Source organism: Lolium rigidum, chromosome 7 (assembly GCF_022539505.1).
Source record: "Lolium rigidum isolate FL_2022 chromosome 7, APGP_CSIRO_Lrig_0.1, whole genome shotgun sequence".
NCBI lineage: Eukaryota > Viridiplantae > Streptophyta > Magnoliopsida > Poales > Poaceae > Lolium > Lolium rigidum.
In genome coordinates, this window is record NC_061514.1 from 147,035,303 (window position 1) to 147,049,617 (window position 14,315).

Sequence of the window (14,315 nt, forward strand, 5' to 3'; positions counted from 1 at the left end):
TTGGGGGACGCGGCTGGAGATGCTCTAATATAAGCTTACATGGAGAAGGCCTCATTTCCCCCCCACCTCGCTCTCCTCTCTCTACAGTACCTGACCCCCACTTCTCTCTCACCAGGCCTCTCCCTTCTCCTCTCCGCCGGAGTAGCTGGCCGGAGTTGGAGGGGAGATGGCGCCGGAGTAACTAGGCGTAGTTTTAGATTCAGTATTTGGTCCTACATGGCGTATGGTGCTCATGCCGGGAGGGAAGTGGTAGATCTCGTCGGCCAGATCTGGCACTGCCTTGCTCCCCTTTTCTGCCTCGTCGAGCTTCGGTGGTCAGAGCCGGAGATGGGGTGCTGGAGGGAGGCGAAGATCTCCATAAATAAGGTCGTTCTTGGCGGATCTGGTGACCATAGGTGCAGCGGCAGATTCTTTCTTCTTCCTCGTCGCGGTGACGAGAGGGAGAAGGTGATGCTTGCTGTCTCCAGATGGGCGCCGCATCTGCAGCAGCGAAGCTCGGTGGCTTCTTCTCGGAGGATCTCCACGGCGCTACTGTCGCCGTACCCCATGGCTGAAAGGCAGCCCCTCCATCTCTGCGCAGCGGCGACAAATCATGGCCGCCCGCAGATCTTCTGGAGGATCTCCACGGTGCCACTGTCGCCGTATCTCAAGGCCGAAGGGCGGCCCCTCCACCCTCGTGCGACGGCCTCAAGCCGTCCTCAGGGCATCAACTACCTCCGTCAAGCGTTCTTGCCGACTCGGAGGATCTACAGGCTCGTTGGAGTTGGCTCCCACTTCTGCACCCCAAGTGGTTTCGTCCCCGACGGCGCAGAGGTTGGCTTGTAATTTTCTATTTCCTTCTGGCCTTCGGGACCCTTCCTGTTCAAAAAAAAAAAAAAAAAAAAAAAAAAAAAAAAAAACTTACATCTAACTACAACTGAATGCGACGGTGCTTTCCCGCAAAAAAGGAAAGAAAGAATGTGACCATGGTAAGCCGATGTTCTGGCATACTGATTTAGACAATACCGATATGAAAGATCCGATGACAAGTGCTAGTGACCTGTTAATGCTTCCCTGGTAAGGACATAAGCTTTAGGTAGGATCAACTGAAACTATTTCAGTCCCTCTACTTCCAGGAGATGAGAATGGCTTGCCAATGACATTTCGTCCCACAGCTCAAGCGGTGGTTGATTTACCACAAAACATAAACATAGTGCAAAACAAGGGCAGTAAATTACGCTACCATGCTGTCCATACATACACGTGAGCTTCAGTAGCATCGCACGGACGCTACATTCCTGACACCCAAAATCGAGCTCTCCAGCACACGTCACTACAGTGTGAAATTAACATCAAAACAGTATCGAAAGACCCAGTGGGACACAGGCTGCCTTTCATACTACAGCACCAAAACAGAGTAAACGTTTTCAGGTTTTGGCTGCCCCCGGAATCATGCATATTCTTACTAGGAAACCCTGTACAATACTGGGTTATACCTTAACAGTCCAAAATCTTGGAGACCTCCCTGTGAGTTTTGCCTTCAGCGGCCTTCAGTTAATACGCATATAGGCTGAGGAGAAAGCTGGGAGCACCCTCTGTCCATCCCCTTGCTTCTTCCTCAGCAACAAAACTTGCAGCCTCTAGGGAGCCTCCAGTAACCCACAACGTTGAAGTACATAGCTACATGCTATCAACATACCAAACAAAGCAAAACGGTGGAAAAAAGATGGTAGTGCGAAACTGGGATTGCAACTGTCAAAAGGTTGGATGGTGTGGTTAGTGCTTCAGCTTTCAAGCCGTGGTTGGATCAGCCTCCTTGGGGTAGCCTGAAGAGTGGCTGCCTCCGTTAGAAGGAGTCCAACTGTTGGCAGAGGTTGACAGGATGTCCCGGTGACTTTCTTCACAGCTCAAAATCCTGGATCTCCCAGGCCTAGAACGGATGTGTGTTCCCACTGGAAACGGTTCCTGCAAAAATTTCAGATCAAAAGCAAACTATCATTTCAGACGTAAATTCCAGGTTGAAGAAAAACTATTGTCAAGGGGCATTCTTGTCATGAAATTTAATATACAAAATTCATCACCCGACCAAATGTCAAGCATGGGAATGAGAAGATAGTTTTATTTCCCGCTCCCTAACCTATAACCAATATCCAAATATCACTTTATGTGAAGGGAACGATGAGCCCATGATGTCACTACAAAAAAATAGCAACACCCAGAAAGATGAATGGCAAGCATATATGCTTGAATCCAAAAGGGCCTCGTCGATTCAAAGAATTTTAGGAGGAAGGGAGGATTGTGCTTGGTTTCTTGATTTGTAAAATTTTAATTCATAAGAACTTTTTTAGGGTATTTATTTGGACCAAAATTCTGAAGGAATTGAGATTGCTATCTAGGACAGGTGATTCTGATATGGTGCAAGAAAAAAAATTAACTGCGCAACAAGGCATACTGCATTACTTTATTTTTTCGATAAAGAACTGCATTACTTTAAAATGCTAGATATTATCCACCACAAAAGGCTTGAGACAAGAAGTGTTAAAACCCAATTGGTGATAACTCGATTCTAGAATATCACTATGTGGGCTATATTAAACCTAGTAGCCTCCTTGGATGGAAATGCTCATAAAAGTTAAGGGATGTCATTGCTAGTGAACCGGGATTCATGGATTTTGCAGGACTACAACTCTACCCAGGGAAAAGAACTGTAACTCAAATAGGCTTTTACAGTAATATAAAAGGGATGCAAATTGCTAGTCAACTTTATATTCAAGGAATATGAGAGATTTGCCTTCAAAGTAACATGGATTCCAGAATATGCGAGGATTACATTCAGATTTTGAATGCAAGTGTCTTTGGTCAGAACCAGCAGTTTCCGAGGGTTGGTGCTGACCAAATGCTACTTTCACCACTCGCCACATGGTTTCAGTGTAAAATTGACCAACTCCAGGAGGGCCCCTCATGCCAAGTTTGTTGTATAACAAATTCTGCGCATGTTTTACCTTACTAATTACTCTTGCAATTGCATGCACTTTATCACTGACGGTATTTTCTCAAACTTATCAGATATAAATCATATGGGCAAAAGTGAGCTCAACTATTCACCAGCTGGTTTGTTTCATGCTACTACAAACTTTTATTATAGAGCATTAGTGTGCTCATGTATTGCATGGTCATTGCACTGCCCATAGCAAGATAGCCAGGTACACGCCATTTAGTTAGCAATACCCAGTCAACTGCCCTTAACAAAACAGTAATAGAGCATATAAAAATGGACAATCAGAAAACATACTTGATCTCCTGCGTTTGGACCATCTGAGTGGAAGAGTATAGGGCGGCAGCGTTTATCCTCGTTCATCAAACTTGAGTTCTGGAAGTGAGCTATTAGAGATGATTTTCCTTGGATTCTAGCATATGCAAGTGATGCCACCTTCTCACTGTTAAATTTCTCCCACCTTTTCCCATGAAATATCTGAAAAAAGACAGGCATGTTCAGATATCAGTTGACAATAGGGTTGCAGAAAAATGCTTAGTGGCCTGAAACTATAACTGGTAAAGTTACAGCTTTGACTACCTGACATGAAATATCCAAAATGCATGCAACGTGGCATGATACAGTAATACAGGTATAGGAAAGATAAATGAGGAAGGACAAGGCCACGTGAAAAAAAAAAAAGGATTGCAGAAAAACTGTCCAAGTGAAGCTTTATCTAATACAATGCAGCCATTTGATAGCTCGTAACATCTCACCTTATAAAATGGAACAATATGCTCAGGACTGATCATGTTGATGAATGCATAACCCACATTGCATTTATTCTGAAAAATGCAGATTGGCAACTGTTAGGAAACTGTATATCCGTATGCAAGTAACATCAAAGCAAGTACAAACAAGGGAACAGCTGTTTATACAAATAAAAGGTCTGCTCACCTTAAAGTCAATTGGCAGGTAGATGAAATCATAAGTTCCTTTGTGATTTTCATCAATAGCGGTCAAAAGCATCTTAGAAGTATACCTGAGATACCATTAAGATAATAATAGGAACATCAAAACACCGCATGACTTCAAACAGAGAGACGCTTGCACAAAAACTAGAATAAAATCTGCAAGTCCAAGAGGTATACTTGTTTGGGATATTCTTTATCATTAATGTAGTCCTGGAATCCTCGCCACAGACTATACGTTCGACGTCAAGCTCATACTGCCTTTTGTTATCAGATTGATTAGAACATGACTCATTTCTTCGGCTCCTTGTACGTTCACCCGGTGAATCAAATGAGGATGGAAGGGGACCTATATGACTCCTTCCATGAAACATATGCCCCCTCTGATGAGATCGAGCATTAACATGCCCAGGGGACATGGCTGGGTTCCCTCCATTCTGGGGAAACATGCCAGTGAGCTCGAACTGATGCAGACGTGGACTATCAGAGAAACCCATGCTTCCAACACTCCCAGGATGGAAACTTGGGGCTTCCATCAGCTCCCCTGCATATCCATTTCTCCTATCCCAGATTGATGGATTGACAGCCGGTGCAGATCCAACATGATGACTCGCTGCAAGGGCATTTTCAGGCATGCGAGATGCTCTAGAAATACCATGCACTTGCGCCGGAGGACGAGCTGGTATATTATTGATAAATGGCCCTGTGTTTGGCCATAGCATGGGAGAAGAGGTATGATGCTGGGAGTTATTTGTATTATTCCACGCTACTTGGTGGCCATGGAGGGGGCAGCTTCCAGTTCTTGAAAACCCAAGTGCTACAAGAACATAAGGCATGCCCAAGTAAGCATGATTAAATAGCATGCATTGTCTAATCAGGCTAGTTGCAAGATTCAATGTAAATTAATTAGGTTATTCCAATTAGCATGAAGCTATAAAAGCTTTCCTTATTATTGATATGAAAGCATGCTTCTAAAATGACATTTATGAGAACATGACAGAAAAGTGGGAGGGATCTGAGATGGCAAGTGAATCTAATGGTAACAGTGTTTCCTCTAGAAATAATATGGATATGTCCGCAAATAAGGGAGCCCAAAGTTAATACCTTCACTATGACCAGAAGAATGACCACCAAGTTTAGCACAACCAACTTTGTAAAGATGCCTGTTATCTATTCCTTCAGCAGTTCTAGAATTGCTCTTAACTCCAATGGGTGGTATGGTGCTTAAGTTGTAAGGAATGCCATTGCTTTGGCCAGTGTGGAACTCGGGAAGGGAATGTGGATTGAAAGCTCCATTCCCTTGAAATCCATAATTCAAGTGTCCATTCATCTTTCCAAGTGAATGGCCATGCTCACCAAGAGCAGACTGGTTGTTATGTGTCCCTGCAGTTGCAATTCTAACAGGAGAGGATATGTTTTGCCTAGTACTTGACAGACCATCCAGGAAAGTTCCCTCCCTGAATTGGTTTACTGAAGGCTGTACTCTGGAACGCAGAACCCGAGTGATCCCATGTTCAGGGCCAGTGGATGTCATGGATGCCATATTGACAGAGCCTTGCATTATGACATACACAGGTTAGTAAATACAACTAGCAGTAGAAGCATGTTCGTGATTTGAAATAGAACTGCATACCATAGTAAGTTGATGGCAGACTGTTGGCATTTCCTAGTCTGCATGCACCAAACTCTTCCTGCTCCAACACAGGAGGCCTTTGCTGCATCAAACTGTCGTGCAAAAGCTAGGATTACTAACACATTTGTAAGAATAGCATAAAGAAAATCAAAAGTTTTTGGTCTTCCCTTCAAAAATAGTTCTGACATGTATGATAAACAAGAGGGCATATTCTGTATCAAGTTGTAAAACACTTTTTCCCACACATCATATGAAAAGAGTCTATACACCTACTGAATTTGCTCCAAAATACAAAGCACATTTTTATTTTTGCAGCTCTGAATACTAGAGACATACAACCAACTATGAATTCAAGTGCAAATGCTGACTCAACTAAAACAATTAGTAGAAGACTACAAGTGAAATCACAAGTTTATCTGTTCCTATTCTATGAGAGAAAAATTATTTTGTATCATTCCATTCCGTGTGAACGGTAGCAGCACATTAAACAGTGGTATACATCCAGTAAAAGTGTCTACTGACTTCACACTATGCAGGATGATAAATATAGATGAATTGCAAATTTCACAAATTCCAGAAACACGGAGTGGAGCTGTGAACGTTGCCGCTACATGCTCAACCCCCATGTGCTGCTGTTTTATGAGGCTTTAGGCCTCTTGCTTCTTTTTGCTTGAAATGGCAGTTTTTATGCTAGTTTTTACTTTTTACTGCTCCTTTTGCTGATTCTTCGGTTGTTGCGTTATGGCTTCGTTGGTTGTACCTTGTGTCATTTCAATGCCTTCTTCCAATACAAAGTATGTGTGTTCGAAAAAATAAATCATGCAGAGTTACAGACACAAGGTGTGTATTAAGGTTTTTCGAAAAGTAACCTAAGCTAGAAACACTAAAAATGGACAGGGCTATTTTTCTCCAATTTTAAGCAACTGCTACGCAAAAAATAATATGAGAAGAAAATCAATGAAACATTCAAAACAGAGAAAAGCTTGAGATATGCCAATCTTTGAACAACTCAAGCATTGGAAGAAAATTATGGTCATCAGTGTACCGTTTATTGTCGCCCAGGCAGCAGGGCTCTAATTTGATTTTCTTTCCTGCAATGTCTCTCAAGTTTAACGCATAAAATGCAGCTTCAGCTGCTCTAGAATCATAAAACTCGATGGATTTGTAACGACTCTTTTGTGAAGTCTCATGTATCTGATAAAAAAAAAGTAGTTAGTATTGGTGGTGTTCCAGCTGAGGTAATAGCTAGATAGTACATGGAAATACCTCCTTGATTTCACCATAGCCACCAAATATATGCTGAAGATCATCGTTAGTTACAGATGGGTCAAGGTTAATCACTGCAAGTGTACCCTGGTTATTATCTTTCTCCAAAGGATTCTCCTGCTGGGACAAAGTCACCGTTAGAATGTGTAACCATGAACATTCTTGCAGATACATATTTCTAGTGCCAACCGACAACAAGTGCTGACTACTACAATAGATAATGGGAAACAAACATCATAATATTATGCAGTAAGTAATGTCAAGGGATCACCAGCATCCTCAAGTCAGAACTGCATTATGTTAAGGGGGTACCTTTGGGATGGAGTAATGTATGTCAAGTTTCCAGTGCCTGAATTGCTTGCTTTGGAGCGCCTTCATGGCATGTTCTGCTGATCTTATATCGTAGTAAGAAATCATCACAAAACCATGATGTTTGTATGCAGTATAAAGTCTTTGGATGTCCCCATATTGCTAAAAGAAGAACATAAAATCAGTAAGTAAGATGTATTATTTGGGACAAGTCTAGCTGGAAGATGAAGACTTACCTCAAATAGGAGCTTCAGTTCAGAGTCCTCAACATTGGAATTCATATTTCTAACAAAAAGGGTTCTCGAGGGGTGTTCCCCATATGAGGTTTCTCCATACAATAGGCCATTTAACCTACTCTGACCGTTATTGCCTCCACCGTTAAGTTTTAACAGTTTGTTATTTTCATCAGCTTCCAGTTCCAATCCACCTCCAGTAGAGAATATATCATCATCAATGTCATCTCTGTTATTAGCAAGGGCAGGGTACCCCACATTATCAAGAACACCTGATAATAAGTCGTCATCATCAGGAAGCAGATTGCCAATTACTTGTGCCTCAATTTCCTGAGTTAACTCAAAAGGCTCATCATCATCATGGTTGAGTTCCTTTCCGACTGGCTGGCCAACAAGGCCATTCTTGGGTGTTAGTCTCACTGCACATTAGCAAATAAAAATTGGTTAACTGTCTCATTTCTCACTTGGATGTAGCATGGAACGCATGGGACAGATAGTGTCATTCCTTACTGAGATGTAGCATGAAAAGCATAGGCCAAATTATCTCATTTCTCACTAGAATGTTTTGGTGAAAGGCTCAGGATTCAATCAAGTGAAACAGTCAATAAAGTAAGCACGTTTCTTGTGTATAAGCAAATAAAAGTCTTCTTATTCATATTCATTTCCACTCATATCTACCTTATTGTCCTTAACCTTTCTGTTGATCCGCGTACTAATCATTTATCTATGTACTGAAGATATGTGTACCATCTTTCATGGAAGCAGTGCATTATCCAGTGTTATGAAGTGCTAAATGAAGTAAAAAAAGCAAAAGACAAAAACGAGGACTCACATTTCTTGTCAAAAATGTCTGGAAGGGAGCTTGAGAAAAGTCCATTCTCATAGTGGGTCATACTTAAATGTCCCTTTCTAACATTAGGAAATAAAGCCAATGGCTTCGAATCATGTTGTTGTACAGTATCTTGATCAGGTCTCCACAGGGTTGGCGGCAGGTTAGCATGCCTTTGTTGGCCCAACAACTTGTGCTCGCCAAAGGGGGTTTTCTGATCCATCGGCTTATGTGGTTCCATAAGCTCTAACTGATCCACGCCAGCAGGCCTGAGCATATGAACTGGAGATGATGCAACAGACTTGCTTCCCGAAATCAATGAGAACCTTTCTGTTTTTCAGAAGAAACAGATCAGCCAACACTAACACAAGCGCAAAAAAAATATGTGATAAGCAACATTAGCATTCTTCACTGGAAGAATTGTTGTGCAGGCAACATTGATGGTTTCGCCTGTCAACTACACCCTGTGAGAGCATGTGCGTACCAAATAAGCTGCCTCACCTATATATAGCAGGACAGCTACCTTAAGCTACCTGGAAACAGTCATACACATACTGAAATCTTGTTGTATCAATTTTCCCAGATGCGGAACCTCGGATGCCCCCACATATCCCAACTAACTTGTGTAAGAGTTCTGTGCTAGGCCACATTTTTATTTAGACGGGAGAAACTCCCCTAAGAAAAAAAATAACAAGCAACTAGTACAAATTACACATACGCGCGGCTACTCACCAGCATTCTCATGACAAGGCCCCTGCCTGAAAGGTCCAACTGGCCTCTACAAAATAATTGGATATGAACGAACGGAATTAGCCTAAGTCTAGTTGTCAATGATACAGTAACAGAGTCACCCAAACAGTACTAAACAATATTATTATCCCTGGCCCAAGGCAAGAGCCCAGTCCATCATTAGACATCATCATTTATTTAAGGAGAGCGGGCAATAATTCGGCTGCTGCAGTTGGCTTTACCTGACGGGAGAATGAGGATTCGGAGTCGGCGGGGAGGTGGAACGGGGGCATGTGGTGCCTCTGCTGCTCCATGGCTCTGGTTGGCATCCTGCTGGCTGGTAGGCACCTTACCTTGAAAGACAGACAGATACAAAAGTTTCAGCGACTCCGGTAGCCGGACTGAAGCGGATCAACGAAGAAAACGGCAGGAACTGCTGCGGAAATGCAGTAATGGGGACTAAATCTGACCGAGCGTGAACGGAGAACTGGGCAAGGGAAGACGGGAGAAACTCTGCGGAATTCTGGACCGGAACAACCCGAATTGACCGACTCGAAAGGATTTTTAGGAGTACAAAAAAAATCAGAGCAGAACTCTGAGCTCTGAAAAAACTAGTAACTGCTAGCCGCAAACCGGCCAAGAAGACGACGGGGAAATTAATGCACCTCGTCGTCGCCGAGCTCGGAGCGCACAAGAAACTCGTGATCAAAAATAAAAGGGAAGGCGGAGCCGACCAAAATACCGCGCCAAGGGAAGCACCCTAGGAGGCGGGGCGCAGATCGCACGCAAGCAACCGAGATACGCACAAAAGATTACCACAAAAAGAAAACCGCCAGGAAGGAATTGAAGCATCATTTTCCTAGTAGTAGTACAAAAAACCGCACCCCTGATTTCGCGTTGGAAAAAACCCGCAAAAACCGTGGCAGAAACGGATGAAGCAGTAGTAGGCTCACCAGATCGGCAGCGGAGATCCCCCGTCCCGGTCGTCAGAGACTGGAGAGCAACACGCAACCCGTCGCCGCCCGCGGAGGAGACGGCTCTTCCATGGCGCGAGCGGAGACGGGTCCCCTTCCCGCAGCTCCCACCGAGACGGGCGGATCACGCGGCGCGCGCCGGCGGCGGCAGCTAGTGCCCGTGCAGGGGAGCCCAGACAAGCTCTGAGTCGGAGAGCAAGCTCTGCCCTCGCGCGCGCGGCGCAGCTAACCCTAGCGAGCGGGCGCGGCGGCGGGCGACGCTCCGCTCCTCCCCATTCCGCGGTTGTCTTCCTCCGCGAGTTTACGCCGCCGTAGAGCTGCTCCGGGCAGGGGAGTCCGGCGAGGCGGTGGTGGTGGACTGGCGGTGGCGAAAGACGAGACGGGACGAAGCGGAGACGAAGGGCAAGAAATATCTACGTTTAAAAAGCGGCGAAATGCCAATGTTATTTAATTAATTTGTTGAACTGGACTAAATGGAAACGCGAAACAGGAGGGGCGGGGCCGTATATATACCGCGCCTGGTGCGGTCCCCGCGGCGGTACGCTCACCGCCGGATAACTCCTTGGCCAGTCCGCTCGCGTCACCGGGGCCCACGTGGCGGAGGGTGGCGCGGGGTGGGAAGCGGCGTTTGGACGGGACGGGCGGTGAGGCGACGCGGTGGTGACGTGCGGGCGTTGTCCGGTGCGGGACAGGATAACGCTCGCCAGTACTACGAGACGTGTGTGCGTGCGTGGGTCGATCGAGGACGAGGCTGGACCGCTCCGGCCAGTTGCTGCCGCCGAACCGCCCCGGATTTCGACGGCTCGCGTTTCGCACGTTTACGCAGGTTCAGGAGGTGTGTGCTTCAGCTATGCTTGTGTCGAACAACACCGAAGTTTTTGATTTGATTTGATAGTGATCGGTACGTGAAGTTCGTCTCAGGAACTTTTAAGTCCTTGTATAAACTGCGAGTAATGCACCTAGGCGGTAAGTAGCTATCAATGTAATCAACATACGGGTAAGGTCCTTTCCAATGAGAATTTGCTTCTTCAAGAAATTATGCCCTACATCTCCAGAATCGTTTGAAATGCGCATAATTAATATTCTTAAATTTTAATTGTTGTTGGATTTGCTACAGACATTATGTTGTTCATTTTCAAAAAGAAAATCATGTTTATTCTTTTACACCCTTTTCATTTTCTAAACAACGCCACTTGTCCATAATTCGGCTTGTGGTGTTTTCTAGAATAAGCAGAGGAAAATCCATTATGCTCGTTCTAATATTTACTAGTAATATTTTGTAAGATACCAATAAACAATATGTGTATTGTTGGTATTCTCACACACACTTCAAAAAATCGTCCGATTCAACGATTAATCGCCCGATTAATCCCTATTTAGTGGTCACCGATTAGCCGATAAACTCATTTATCACCAGATTAACCCATTTATCGTCCGATTAATCGACCGATTTGCCTATTAATCGCTAATCTTCAGCCGACCGAGTTAACCCCGATAAGCGATTTCCTCAACATTGCTCACACACACAAACGACAACTTGTGATGGCTATAAATTCCCCACATCAAGATTACACGAACTTTAAGTAAATCATTACACTAATACAAAATTTATGTGGCCGATAATTGACATCATAAGATTTATATTTCAATGTATTTACTTTATGACCATGATACTGTAACACCAAAACCACATGATTAATAGGTAATGCTAGTTTATAGTTTATCAATACCAAAAAAAAATACGGCATATATATTTGGACGGTAGGAGTAGTATTTATATGGTGGATCGATTTTATTGACATGAAATTTATAGCGCATAAATGTAACTCAGGCACATCGACTTTGTATTGCACTCACTAGATTCGTAGTGTTTAAAAACTGATACAAACTCTCATATGTCCTTTGGCAACTACTTGTCATATACTTCTTCTACAAATATATTTCGTTATACATTATCAAAAATTACAACACATGTGTGATTTTCAAAAAAGTATAGTGGTATTTATAAATTACCACCCTAAACAATTATTACATATTATTAGTCGTAGTTAAAATAGTTTGACTCCATGTTTTATTATAAGTCATTCACTTATGGAGAGGCCAAATACACATAATAGTATATTAGGTGAATATGAAAATACATACAAAGATCCAATCAACTGGACAACAAACATGTAATACATAAAGTTGGAGTGTGCAACAATGGAGTTGTGTATCTTGTGGTAAAAATTGGGTTACTATTGTAGATATTGAAAATAGAAGATTGTCTATAAAAAAATCTTGTTGATATATGAATTAATTATTTACCCTAGATTTATGAATACGTAAATTAAATAAGATATATGATCAAAAAATTATTGTTTACCTTCAAGATTTAATAGAGTACTCGACCATATGACTTGGTAATAATTTATTAAGAGAACACCACTGACTTCTCATAATCAAAAAATATAATTTTCTTTCCCGTAAGCTATTTTTACGCATAGATGACTTCCCAAACACTATCGTGTTGACAGGCCACAGTTTAGATGCCTTTATTTGAATTATGGCATATATTTATAAAGTACTCGATTATGTATCCTTACTGCCAATGAAGCTAAATCAAAACTTGGAAAAATTAAGAGAAAATTTATTCATTATTTGGAAGATGTCTCAGTCCACTTTTATTTTCCAAAGTAAAGTGTGGTGTATGATCATATCTAAACGGATGAATTGGCTATGGTTCATGGATTGAAATCGAGATCACTCGGCTATCGTACTTCCAAGGATCATGGTAGAATGATTTGTTTGTTCGATAAATGCCCCCCTCCCCCCTCCCTTGGGTTGGCCGGCCACCCCCTCCCCTCCCCCTATATAAGGTGGAGGGTTGAGGGAGGAGGAACACACAATCGCCCCCCCCCCCTTGTGAAAAAGGAGAGCCCCGTGAAAGAACATATCTCCTTAGGTGGGTTTTGGTATTAATGACAATGGTTGTGTTTAACTAATTATTTGTATAAGAATTGTAGTTCTTATTGATGATAATACTTATCGAAATATTGCCCAAAAGATTGAAGATCTCCATTGGTGTTTTTGCTATTTCCCTATTAAATGACATATGGATGATTCATTGTCTAAGAGAAGAATATCGAATTTATTATATTTATTTGAAGATGTAACGGATAGGCAATTTATTTTCGGTCAACCATTGTCGAAGAAATGGAAAAGAAGGAAGAAAGAAGAAACAAAAGAAAAAGGAGAAAAAATTTGTGCCGGCGGTAGTACCGGAACCGGTACCGCACCTGGTACCGTCAAAAGGGAAAACCACATAGAAGGTTTCCAGTGCCTCCACGCAGGATACCGGTACCAAGGCCGGTACCGACGCCGTTAGTACCGGCCTGGATTGGCCGGTGGTACCGGACGGCAGCGCCCGGTGGTACCGGGGCGGCCTCTCAGCTGCGATGTGCGCTCGTTCGCCCGTTCGCGTGACGACGCGTCACGGTAGTGCCGATAGTACCGACCCAACCTTGCCGGTACTACCGGCCAGGGTTGTAAGTGTACATTGCCCATATGTGTGTTTTTGGTAATTAATGACAACCCCTATGGACTAGTATTTTCATTGAGTTTATATGAAGTAATATTCCATAGGTACTACTTGTAGTCCATGTGGTGGATTCAAGTATGGATACCATGAAGATAAAAGATATACCTTGAGTATTGGCATCAAGATCATCGATTTGAAGACATATATGTGATATGATCAGAAGAAGAAATGAAGATGGGGTTCTTATGAGGAACTCAATATTAGTCATGCTCTAGCTTATGTGTTAAGAAATGAATGATCAAAATCTTGAGTGCTTGATTCCAAGTGAAGAATTCAAGATATTGCTCTAAGTCGGTGTCATGATAGTCTCATGAGTTGAGCTATGGTTGACTAAGATTTAGGGCATACAATCAAACAAATAGTTCTCTATATACCTCAAGATATTATGATAAAGCATGAGAAGATACAATGTTGACCAATACAAAGAGTGAAGAATGAATTCAAGTTTGGTCAACACATGAAGCGTGAAGAATGTGCAACGTGAAGTCATGTGGTATGGTAAGCCTTGTCAATTATGCTTTATGAACTAACCCATCATATATGTGCCCTTGTATTGTCTATATGGGTTAGGTATCTTTCCATGGGTGTGCATGAAAAGTGAGATTTAATATAGCCCATGAGAGGATGAGATCAAAAGGTTGAGTTGGGCAAGTTCAAGATGAGCATCTCAAAAGGATCATATGATTGAAGTTTAGCCGTCCATTTGGTGATAATGGACATGTGAAGATGTGTGATGACCCACAAGTATAGGGGGTGTATCGTAGTACTTTCGATAAATAAGAGTGTCGAACCCAACGAGGAGCAGAAGGTGTTGACAAGCAGTTTCGATGAAGGATTC

The 14,315-nt window shown here is 42.8% G+C and overlaps 1 protein-coding gene across 3 annotated transcripts; it reads right to left on the reverse strand.

Moving 5' to 3' along the window:
* Positions 1–1,290: 1,290 nt before the first annotated feature.
* On the reverse strand, positions 1,291–9,985 carry LOC124669871 (protein MEI2-like 4). 3 transcript variants are annotated; one of them, XM_047206407.1, is made up of 15 exons: positions 9,877–9,985; positions 9,166–9,276; positions 8,927–8,972; positions 8,198–8,524; positions 7,369–7,784; positions 7,136–7,294; positions 6,824–6,940; positions 6,603–6,751; positions 5,558–5,649; positions 5,029–5,478; positions 4,105–4,741; positions 3,911–3,995; positions 3,730–3,798; positions 3,272–3,451; positions 1,291–1,944 (listed from the first exon to the last, which is right to left on the reverse strand). In XM_047206407.1, the coding sequence occupies exons 2-15, from the start codon at positions 9,250–9,252 to the stop codon at positions 1,771–1,773; spliced, it is 2,988 nt and encodes a 995-aa protein (XP_047062363.1). In that variant the 5' UTR covers positions 9,253–9,276; positions 9,877–9,985; the 3' UTR covers positions 1,291–1,770. The 3 variants fall into 3 exon arrangements, with proteins under 3 accessions (XP_047062363.1, XP_047062362.1, XP_047062364.1); XM_047206406.1 differs by having other exon boundaries at positions 6,824–6,943; XM_047206408.1 differs by lacking the exons at positions 8,927–8,972; positions 9,877–9,985 and having other exon boundaries at positions 6,824–6,943; positions 9,166–9,271.
* Positions 9,986–14,315: the final 4,330 nt, after the last annotated feature.

Bases quoted from the DNA above. Each gene is read 5' to 3' on its own strand.
- LOC124669871 (XM_047206406.1), bottom strand. From the start codon at position 9,252: ATGCCAACCAGAGCCATGGAGCAGCAGAGGCACCACATGCCCCCGTTC. The intron at 8,525-8,926 runs GTGAGTAGCCGC...TCTGAAAAACAG, and splicing joins GCCTTGTCATGAGAATGCTG to AAAGGTTCTCATTGATTTCG. The intron at 5,479-5,557 runs GTATGCAGTTCT...TCATAATGCAAG, and splicing joins TCTGCCATCAACTTACTATG to GCTCTGTCAATATGGCATCC.